We start from the raw sequence: 11,891 nt of genomic DNA, 5'->3' as shown, positions 1-11,891 counted from the left end.
ATGCGTGTATCAAAAGGAAATTTTACCTTTGCTTRGATAGGGCTATTTAAAGACACAGATCTATTACTCACATAAGTCCAAAGACCAGAGAGGGTTCCAAAGAGAGGCTGTAGGGAGAGGGAGGAAGCAGAGGGAGGGATGTGAGAGACCAGTCTTTTGGATTTCTCATTAATTCAGCATAGCCCTCTCTTTCAGTTTTTTTTTTTTTTTTTTTTTAAAGCCCGCCCACCAACCATTATCAGCACTCAGGCCTTATATATGCAGCCGTGTTTGCAGTTGTTTGTGAGTTTAACCACTCAGACCTCGCAGAAGACCAGTTTCAACTTACACCGTAAACAGCCAGACCTCATCAGCCACCATGCGAGAGTTCAAGAGTAAGGACTTCTGGAGGGCTGTTTTGGCTGAACTGGTCGGCATGACCCTCTTCATTTTCCTCAGCATCTCCACAGCTATTGGGAACAAGAACAACACCGACCCGGACCAGGAGGTGAAGGTGTCACTGGCATTTGGACTTGCAATTGCAACTCTAGCCCAGAGTTTGGGCCACATCAGYGGAGCCCACCTGAACCCTGCGGTGACCCTCGGGATGCTTGCAAGCTGCCAGATCAGTATGTTTAAGGCAGTGATGTACATTGTGGCGCAAATGCTTGGCTCAGCTCTGGCCAGTGGCATTGTGTATGGAACACGTCCAAATGACACGATTGCACTGGGACTGAACTCTGTAAGTATTTGTTTTGATAGTTCTCCAAAAAAAAAAANCAACTTACACCGTAAACAGCCAGACCTCATCAGCCACCATGCGAGAGTTCAAGAGTAAGGACTTCTGGAGGGCTGTTTTGGCTGAACTGGTCGGCATGACCCTCTTCATTTTCCTCAGCATCTCCACAGCTATTGGGAACAAGAACAACACCGACCCGGACCAGGAGGTGAAGGTGTCACTGGCATTTGGACTTGCAATTGCAACTCTAGCCCAGAGTTTGGGCCACATCAGYGGAGCCCACCTGAACCCTGCGGTGACCCTCGGGATGCTTGCAAGCTGCCAGATCAGTATGTTTAAGGCAGTGATGTACATTGTGGCGCAAATGCTTGGCTCAGCTCTGGCCAGTGGCATTGTGTATGGAACACGTCCAAATGACACGATTGCACTGGGACTGAACTCTGTAAGTATTTGTTTTGATAGTTCTCCAAAAAAAAAAAAAGAAAAAAAAGAAAAAAAGGGATATATATATATTCACATTTAATTTCAGCATGTTGTAGCTTTCATAAGGAAGGCTGAACGGAAATTTTTTTATCTTGCCCTCTTAGAAGAAGTGAGATATTGTTACAACAGGTGAACAGCTGCAAGAAATCTAAAGTGAACATATGCAGAATTAACACTTTGAGTTAAGTGCTTTTGGACACTTGGGTTTTACAGACAAAAACATATCCGTGAGCGGTGCTGAAAAAGATAACTTTTCTAACGAAATCGAATTTTGTTTCTCTGCCAAGTTGCTGTCAAAGTTTCAGGACAATACCAGCAAACTGCTAAATGAGAAACTGGGAGGGGGGGATGGGAAACTATCCATCTAAATAAAACCAACTAACAGAGTGCTGTTGTTCTGTTTTTTTCCCCTCACAGCTTAACGGTGTCACCCCCAGCCAAGGCGTAGGCATAGAGCTCCTGGCAACGTTTCAGCTCGTGCTGTGTGTCATTGCAGTCACTGATAAAAGGCGGCGTGATGTCACCGGCTCGGCACCCCTGGCCATTGGCCTCTCGGTCTGCCTGGGACACTTGGCAGCTGTGAGTTTATCCTCAAAAACATTGCAAGGTTTACCCAGTAAAGGTGCACCATGTTTCAGTGTGGTGAACCAGCAGTAAACATGACAAAGCTCTCGAAAACCATGAATTTTGCAGCTTGCTTTAGTCAATATCCTTCATCCCAGAAGATAATATTACTTTGTGATTGCAGATCAGCTACACAGGCTGCGGCATCAACCCAGCCCGTTCCTTTGGTCCAGCTTTGATCCTGAATGATTTCACAGATCACTGGGTAAGTCAGTGGGTAAAACACATGAGCATKTTATGCACACCTCGCAACTCTGCACGCATTGTGTCTCAATATTAAGAAACTTATTTGCTTCCTAAAAGCAAGTTAGTTAATGATAGCTCAAAAAAAGGTCAGCAATAATTCAGTATAAGTCACTGGCAAAAGGAAAGMTTCTTATTTGCGGATTGACTGATCAGGGTTGTCTGTTCCAGGTGTATTGGGTGGGTCCGATGTGTGGTGGYGTGGCTGCGGCTCTCATTTACGATTTCTTGCTGTCGCCCAAATTTGACGACTTCCCAGAGCGCGTGAAGGTGCTGGTGAGTGGGCCAGTCGGGGACTACGACGTCAACGGAAGCAGCGACCCGACCACCGTGGAGCTGACATCTAAATAGCTACACACACTTAACCCCAATGTACATGTCTATACTTTTGTAAAAAGATATAAAAGCTCTTNCTTTGGTCCAGCTTTGATCCTGAATGATTTCACAGATCACTGGGTAAGTCAGTGGGTAAAACACATGAGCATTTTATGCACACCTCGCAACTCTGCACGCATTGTGTCTCAATATTAAGAAACTTATTTGCTTCCTAAAAGCAAGTTAGTTAATGATAGCTCAAAAAAAGGTCAGCAATAATTCAGTATAAGTCACTGGCAAAAGGAAAGMTTCTTATTTGCGGATTGACTGATCAGGGTTGTCTGTTCCAGGTGTATTGGGTGGGTCCGATGTGTGGTGGYGTGGCTGCGGCTCTCATTTACGATTTCTTGCTGTCGCCCAAATTTGACGACTTCCCAGAGCGCGTGAAGGTGCTGGTGAGTGGGCCAGTCGGGGACTACGACGTCAACGGAAGCAACGACCCGACCACCGTGGAGCTGACATCTAAATAGCTACACACACTTAACCCCAATGTACATGTCTATACTTTTGTAAAAAGATATAAAAGCTCTTGAATTTAGTGTATTTTAGCATTTTTTGTGTTATTTTAATTACCAACAAGGGGTTTTCTACTACAGCTCATTCAGTGTCACCTTCTAATCTGCTTTTTTTGTCGACCCAGTGCAAACCTATCATCCAAACTTGCTGCTTCAGTGTGCACATTTTGTATTGAAATCCTAACAAAGCAATTTGGAAAATCTTTTGTTTCTTTATCAGTATTGTATGTTGAGCCATTTTTGTACATTTCTATATTTTCTGTATCACTTCTTATTGCTGACAGATAAGATATTGTGTGCACTCAAATGTTTCACTTTTATAAGTAAAATAAAAAAAACACTTAACATGAGCAGTTGTAACTGTTTTTATACTTATTAATGGTTTAAAAGAACATAAAGTAGACTTTTGTTTTTTTTTTTAAGTTGTCACTATAAAAACTCTCACCCATTTATAAATGGAAAGCTGAAGATTTCATTAAAACACAACCAATACCTCAATTCAGTGCAGTGCAAAACMTTTTAGGTTTGGTGTGACTTCTAAACACATGKTAACCTAAAGCTATTCCAATACGAAGCAGGTTGTTAACTTATTCTCAGACAATTTTGCAACAGATCTTCTAAATTTAGCTTATGACTAATAAGCCGAAAGAGAAAATTTAAAAAATGAACTTACATTAATTTTACCTTTCCCTGAAACTCTACGCAAAGCATCAAAACGTATTATTGTATTACGTATTAACAAGCRGAACTCAACAGCTCAGAGTGTGAAACCAAAGTACTGCAGATAAAGAAAAAATATCTACACAGCATGATAGCCCAAGATAAGACTGAGGTGAAGGTCATATTCTTCCAAGATAAAAGAAGAAAGTATAGYTGGCTAACAATATTTGGTCAAAAAGAAACATAATTGTTTATCATGAAAAAGTAGTTTGATCAAATTATCAAATTACTTTTTTATGCACCTGTAAAGAAAACTGGTGGCAGAGTTGTGGAAGCTTAGTTGAAATTAATGGTCGGAGGTTCTCAAATAGTAATGGTTAAACAAAGAAGAGGTGTGATGATATTGAAAATGAAGTCTTTATATAAATTGTGGCTATAACTTCTTATCATTTAACCAGACCATCATTTATACATGTAAATAAACAATCTGCAGAGCAAGTAAGTAAAGGTTTTAACACAGCTCTCCACATCTGTGCATGTGCTGACAAGCAAGTGCTGTACTTTTTTTTTTAGCTCAGCTGATTGACCACATATGACTAAGAGATACAGTTTCATTACTGGGCGCTAGGGGGCGATGACGAGCTGGGTCGTTCATTTCCAACTGAGAAGGAGAGAAAAAGAAAAAGACTGAAAAGAAAATAGTAAAGTKATTTCTTGTCAGAATTTAATCATTCTGGGAAACAACAGGGCTCTCCTCATTTCTCTTCTGTTTATGTTTTTTCCCCTTCTGCTCATGAACTGACCCATTATCTCTTTATCTGTTATGTYTTYGTGTGACAGGAAGTAATGTCCTGCTCTCAGTGTGCTCAGTAAGAGAAATCTGGCTACACACAGGTGTCAGTGGATAGATCCTAGTAAGTGGTAACAAATTAATAAATCAGTCTCACATAGATTCCATGTTATAGTGCATAGAGAGGTATGAAGTGCACCTTAAATTGGATATTTTCATACTTTGKTATTTGCATTTAAAACTGAACCACAATCTCAAGAATAATCCTGTATTACTTTGAATGTGTGTCCAACACTCATTTGTTGAAGYTACAAGTTAAGCTCCATCCTTTTATAGGACATGTTTGGTTAAACCCAAAATTTTGATAAAATTTTACTGAACTGCAAAACTGTTACTTAAAAAGCTGCTATTTACCAATGATTAAAGCTACCAATGCAAGCCACTTTACTGCAACTTCTGCTACTTTCCCAAAGGTTCAACCTACAAATAATAGTAGGATTGTTTAAACTATTGGTMAATTATTAACCTCAGAAATAAAGTTGGTTCCATTTTTACTGTCATTTTGTAGTAAAAATAGAAGCAGTTTTTGAATTGCACCGTTGTGTTGAGAGTGTTCGTACAAACTGCTCATTTAGCAAAAACACTTCATTACAACAGCACCAAAGAAGCTCCAACCACTTTTAAATTGTTAGTGCTAGGAGCATTTTGGTACCCGACAGAAAAAACAACAAGGACAGGCAAGATACATACTCAAAGTATTCTGACTAATAGCTTTGAGTATGTATCAAAGCTATTAGATAGCTTTGATTAGATAGCATAGATGCTRTGCATAGCTATGCATGTTTGCTTTGCATAACATAGATGCTATGCATAGATGCTTTGCATAGATTGCATAGCAYATATGCTATGCAACATAGGAGACTTCAAAGACTACTTTGAAGTCTCCTTTCAAGGGCTATTTCTAAGTTATGTAAATAGTCWGAATTAAATTTAAACATCTCTAAATCAAACYTGAGCCTGATGAATTAGATATTMTTTAGACCACTGTCTAACATTTATGAATCATTCACTCTATTTGTAAAAATACAAAATTGAGTAATTTTGATGTTTGTTTTTTGGCACAAGGATGACCTTTAAATTAGACAAGTATACAACCCCTAATGTGTAGACAATTCAACCTTGGATAAAACTATTTCTTCACTGGTTTCAATTTTTTAATCACAGTTTGTCAATGGTGAAACCCTTACTCTATGTGTAAATGGGAAAAAAAAAACTTTCAGTTTATCCCAAAACATCTTGTACTATCTAATGTTGTGGGCTCAAACAATTATCTTCATATTTGTAACTATAAAAAAAAAACTATAATGAATTGAATCTTGTAACAGTTGCATAGAAATCACATTTTCATTTCCAAGATGCAATGAAAAGCAGATGAATGCTCCACACTTAATGTTTGAACAAAGCCCAAATTTTTTTTGCGACAGCTGACACTTGTTACTCCAAAAAAATTAAAAGTGACGCTCCCTTGTATTGACATTTAAAGAAAATAGAAGATGAAAGAAGGACATGTATGACTGGGTAACATTCCCTTTCCTTTCAGATGCAAAAGGGCACCATGCTTGGATAGCTTTGCCCATTCAATTGCTGTCTCATTAATGTCTGCCTGTTTTCTTAGACACCCTGCAGGAAGGCAATTACATGGTTGGTTTGTGAAAACCCATACAAGTGGATCCMTTTTTCTTTGGCTGAGCTATTCTATTATTTATGTTCTTATTTTAAAAAGTAAGTAGAAAAGCTGAAGAATATAGGYTAATTAACTTGGTTCCCGAAATGGCTCRTAGGAATCTGCTCCTCACTGACCGTCTCATCTGTTTTTATGGTTGTGTTCTCATAACCTAACCACGACATCCTGCTTTTAACCAAAGATCTGACACATTTTCCTTTTTCTTTACCTTGTTAAATGCTCTTAAGCTGTTTCCATTTCCTGCAGTTTGAAGATATAAAATGTTGTTCGCAGAAAAAAGTTAATGTGGAAATTAAACCATAAACTTCAATATATTAAGGGAAGATTAACAACAAGAACCTCAGTCAGAAAATCTGAAATGAGAATCTGTTGATTGAACAACTTTTAGTCGAGTCCTCCACAGAGCTGTTGTTTATGGTAAAAGGTAAATGAGTTCAAAAAGTAGTTGCTAAGGTAGTTTTTCTGGATTCCAAGTTCTAATCCCTGTTGTGTAAGTCAACACAACCACAGAGAAAACATGTGGTCAGATTAGATCAAAACAAAACTTCCTGGCTTCTGCTTTTCTTCAAAGGGGACAGTTAAAGGACAAGCTAAAGTTACAGATGGATGGGTTAGGAACTTTGTATTGGCTCTGAGGTTCACCTTCCAACAGGACAATGATCCCAAATATTATGTCAGAGGTATAATCAAATTGTTAAGATCAAAGTATAGTTACGTTAGAACGGCCCGGTCAGAGTGGAAAAGGTGTGAAAGTTTATCTTTGTAGATGCTTTACACTCAATAAGAGTAAGCCTAAGCTTCATCTGAGCCCTTAGTTGCAAATTTCACTTTTTAATTGCAAAGCTGGTAGAGATGATCCAAAGGATTTGCAGCAGTAGCTGCAGCAAATAGTGGCTCTGCAAAATATTGACTGAGGTAAACTGAATGAAAATGTTTGCCACACTCTTCAGATACTGTCAAAACTTTGAAAACCAAGTATTTCTTTCACAGAAACAAATCAATGTTTTGGCTGTACTGTGATAAAATGTGAAAAAATATGTACATCTTTCGAAGACACTAAATCAGTGGTCCCCAAACTACGGCCCGTGGGCCGGATCCGGCCCACCTCCACATTTGGTCCGGCTTCCTGAACAATACCAGAGAGCATTCAGATTTTTTTTCATATTTTGTATTTTCCGGACTATAAGCCGCTTAAATGTGGATTTTTCTTCAACCACCAGGGGGCTCTTTAGCAGGAAGTGAATCATTGAAAGTCAAAATTGGAAATAAAAGAAGAAAGCGCCCATTAAAACGGAATTAGGTTTTAATAGGGAATTGAAATTTGAGAATGTTGTTGATCAGTTAAATAGCATTGAGGGGAAAAAGAAGATTTTTTTGTTTTTTTTTAAATAATACTGGGATCATTATGAGAATTTGAGGCATAGATATTAGGATCCAGTGGATGGCAGTAGCGCAACAATGATTTATGCAAGCTGTCGTTGAAATCTAAAGAAGAAGAAGAAAGAAAGCGCCCATTTTCATTTAGCACATGCTAGTAGCAGACACGAAGGATCAGCATTTTTACTGTTACAGTTACYGTTCGGAAACTACCGTAATCAGTTCAGTTAAATCTAATCTTGGCAACTTTTTCTTTTTCAACCCTAATAAATGTGATATTCAATTGACCTGTTTGACTTAAATTTTGGGTGTCCGCCCCCCTCTGCTGCTGCTGCATCGTTGTGGAAAACCTAGAGCGGCAAAGATATCTGCGGCTTATAAGTGTATGTTTACTGGTTTAAAAAAAAAAAAAAACTTTGGGATTGTGGCTTATAGTCCGGGGCGCTCATAGTTCGGAAAATACGGACTATAATCCTTCCTTGATTATTATTGTTATTTGATTGTGCTTTYTGGAAAACAATATATTTTTACATTTAGGCACTCCTGCAATCGTCACACTTTTTCTGTTACAAACTGACTCCGGCCCCCCAGAAAAGTTATGTGGCCCTCATAGGAAAAAGTTTGGGGACCTCTGCACTAAATGAATAAAAGTTGAACTTTAGGCCCACCTTGAATTAATCTAAGTTTGGAGATACCTTCAGTATACCACATAATATTCTTCTACTYTCTACTTTCCACAGGTTTAAATGACTTTCCTTCCATTGTTTGAGGCTGCTGYTKGCTAAAGCTGCTTGTCAATTGTTTGACCTATCTTTATTGCTCTGCTTTCACCTTCGCATATCTCTTGTGYTCTTTGAATTCACCTGTGTCGGAACATGAAGCCGAAGCCAATTGACCTGCAATAAAGGCATTAATAAATAAACAAATAAATAACAGGGAAAAGTGGGATGATAGCTCCGGTTGTTTTTATTATAGGCATGCCGTGTGATTCGTGATCACGTCACTTCCTGCAGTACACGTTCCAGGAGGCAGTTTTCTAGGAATTCACGCTAATACTGTGACTGGGCCCTTACGGTTTTGTATTGACGCTGCCTGTTTTAAAGGAAGTGGCACTTTTCTTAGAATTTCGACAGCCTGGATCCTTCAGCTCCTCCTCTCTGCTTTTTACATTTCATAAGAGGAAAGAAATACCGCAATTTTTATATGTTTCTTTTTTCAAATTTAATGACCAGCTTGAATACCATCCACTCTCGTGACAGAACTAAATCGTCAGCGGTTCTGGTGAACGATCTGTGACTGAATGCAAGCGCTGTCTTTTACAAGAGTACTTGATGTCATCATGGGTGGTAACAGACCATTAACAGTTCTGCGAAAAATGTGATGGGAAATAAGTGATAGCTAGATAATATGTGATCAGGAGCCTTATTTAAGGAAAACTGCACACACACACGAAGTCAGTAGCTTGGCTTTTTCTGAACAGAACACCTGAAAGCAATACTGAGCTCTCTGGCCTCGGATTGCACAAACTCCTGACCTGGACTCTGAATTACCAGCAGCAAGTGGATATAATCAACACCACTATGTAGTGTGACACATAGATTTCTCATCATGTTATTCTAACATATTTTTCATCCGTTTCAAGCACGTGGAAGGCACGTCATTAAAAKTGTAAGTATCATTTTGCATTGCTCGACAGAAAGCATTCACTTTGATTATTCATTTCTCATTTGTCCACTTCTGCGTTGTTTAATGGCTTAAAATATTCCCAATCTACAGCTATATCACGTTCGAAATATTTTGTGCATCTGCAAGAGTTGATTTAGACTCGCGAATCGTATTTCTATTATCTGAAATTGGCAGGGTATGAAAATTATGGATGGGTGCAGGGTGAGGACAMGATGAGGTGCTCCTACTGGCAAAAAGATCAAAGTCGGTTTTAATAAGCTCTGAAATTCTTCCCTTAACCAGAGAGAGGTTCTCACCAAGTCAGATGAAAGCCACCCTTCTGACCAATCGATTAGCTGGGAAAAGTTTGTGCAAAGCTTAACCAGAAAAAGTTGTTTCTGTCATTGTTCGTTGTGGTTTGTATCAATAACCACGCAGTACTACTAAACCATATTTGTTTAAAACTTTGATTAAAAGCAAATAAAAAATAGTGGAATAGCAAACAAATATGTGAAAATTAAGGTTTTTGTAGAGGCAGACAGAGACTCGATACAATTTAAACACWGAAGCAGACGATCAGGTTTCCTCTTCGAGAGTCACATTCTTATTAACTTGCCATAATTTTGTCAGCAAAGGCCAAATCCATTGTTGCTTCAAAGTGGTGACAGACAGAATAGCTCTTCTATTTTCTTTCTTGGCCAGAAAACAACTGTTTGCGAAGAGCATCCTGCGTCCTCGCTGGCTGCCCAGGATGCCAATAAAACAATGAGACCATATGCAGTGGAGACTTTGTCCGTGTCCCATCTGCCCCTCCTACCATTAACTGTCACACGGTGCCTTTCACATGAACCTGTCCTCGTTCTCGCTCCCATATTGATTCCACTGCATTTGTATTCATTTTAAGACAKGTTTCATTTGTGCTGCAAACAYGTGACACTGATATAAACAACCATTTATGTTGWAGAATAACACTCCCCCCCATGATGCTGTTACCRCCATGCGGCAACTGTGTGGATAGTTTTTTCAGGTTGATATGTGCTGTTAGTTTTCTGTTACATAATAAAATAATAATCAGGAAGTTAAAGTAGGATTCAGAACCAACAGCAGAACCACAACAATATAGCAGGAGAAAGCACAYGCGCAAAATACTATACAGCCATCCAGACGATGATATGGTTTAGAAAAAGAGAGATATTCTTGGTGGCAAGTCAAATATGAGCTATGAGTGTGTGTTACACAGGAAACTTAGTCACCCTCTTAATCTCAGCAGATATTAGGGAGACTATATAACACAGGTGTCACCTGTTTCCAAGTTAGACAACAGAAAACCTAATCAGGGGGCACWTTTTTTTGAGTGCTTGTGACGCCCCAAGAGGTGCGACATCCTGGGCAGGCAGCCAGCCAACCAGCCACCCAAACTACAATTGACAATAAAATAGCAAAACATAAACCTACTCAATTTTATGCTATCACAAAACTAAAGCATTTTCAGGCAGACTTATAAATGCCAGTTTATCTAAAAATAGGAGGACGAGATAAAGCAGAGCACAATTCAGAGATATGCAAGAAAATACTCAAGTTAGAGGCTGTTGGTAGGAAAAGGAAAAGTAGACATGAGATGCTGTGTCGACAAAGGTAACGGTGATGCTTTAAAAGGTTTCTCATTCTTTTCTCAGGAAGGAAGACATGAAGTGGCACGGCCCTTTACCCCATAGGTTCTTTTGCACAGAAAGGCAGAGCAGGAGTCTGGTTTCCTTGTCATGCATTCAAAAGGTCATATTTTCTTTGCAGCGGTAAGTGACTGATGTTGGCCTCAATGCAGTCAGCATGGCACGACGTATGCTTAAAAATAGAATGTGAGCTATAAGGAYAGAAAAAAAAGATATTTGACAAGACTTTAAGCATGAACTGAGATTGTCAAGATGCGTTTTTGGAGTCAAGAATGATTGAAAATGTTTATAGAATATATTTGAAGTTTGTTGATTCTGGGACAGATAAAAGTAACATTCAATAAAATTTCACGGAGTRCGAGAAATAAATGATGACTGCTACGCTTTTGCATCTTCTAACAGTGGTCAATCTTCTCTGCCTTCATTGAAAAGCCTGGTGGGCTTGATAAAAAGCTAATAAAGGGGGCAACTCCTCAGCATCTATGCACACCCAGAATTGCGTACAGTTTTCACAAAAGGTTCTGTTTTGGTGATAGGAGAATCAGACCATGAGATGTTCTTTAACACAGCCTACACATTCTCAATGGGATTTAGGTTCTGGACTCTATTGTGGACAGTCAGTGTGTGAAAGCAGTGTCTCGTGGTCTCTGAACAACTCTTTCACAATTCAAGCCCACTAAATCCTGGCATTGTCTGCTAAAGTGAGATGGTTGCTTAAGGAGTGAGAAGCTGCTCACTCAGTAACTTTGTGTTATTTAACTTGCTGCCAGCTGCTCTGAATCACTGCAGTACTTTTCCAATTAAAGTATCCTACCTATTAGTGCAGTCAAGGTTTTGGTAACACTTTATTTGAAGGGGGGTRAATAAGACTGTCATGACACTTTCATAAACATGACATAACACCTGTCATGAACATGAATAAGCCTTCATGAATATTTATGACTGTGGTCATAAAGCGTCATTCGGTAAATTATGACACTTTTAATACAAAGTTGACATTATTCAAAATGTTTTTGTTATGACAACT

The 11,891-nt window shown here is 39.0% G+C and overlaps 1 protein-coding gene across 2 annotated transcripts; it reads left to right on the top strand.

Annotated features, from left to right (window-relative positions):
* The first annotated feature begins 282 nt into the window (after window positions 1–282).
* Window positions 283–3,308, top strand: LOC103479718 (aquaporin-1). Of its 2 annotated transcripts, none has more exons than XM_017309959.1 (6): window positions 283–320; window positions 760–1,160; window positions 1,619–1,780; window positions 1,950–2,030; window positions 2,240–2,434; window positions 2,929–3,308. In XM_017309959.1, the coding sequence occupies exons 2-5, from the start codon at window positions 798–800 to the stop codon at window positions 2,417–2,419; spliced, it is 786 nt and encodes a 261-aa protein (XP_017165448.1). In that variant the 5' UTR covers window positions 283–320; window positions 760–797; the 3' UTR covers window positions 2,420–2,434; window positions 2,929–3,308. The 2 variants fall into 2 exon arrangements, with proteins under 2 accessions (XP_017165448.1, XP_008432534.1); XM_008434312.2 differs by having other exon boundaries at window positions 2,240–2,466; window positions 2,961–3,308.
* The last annotated feature ends 8,583 nt before the right edge of the window (window positions 3,309–11,891 follow it).

Source organism: Poecilia reticulata, linkage group LG17, assembly GCF_000633615.1.
Source record: "Poecilia reticulata strain Guanapo linkage group LG17, Guppy_female_1.0+MT, whole genome shotgun sequence".
Classification (NCBI taxonomy): Eukaryota; Metazoa; Chordata; class Actinopteri; order Cyprinodontiformes; family Poeciliidae; genus Poecilia; species Poecilia reticulata.
Note: the sequence above shows the minus strand (reverse complement) of the source record. Positions and strands in the feature narration are given on the sequence as shown.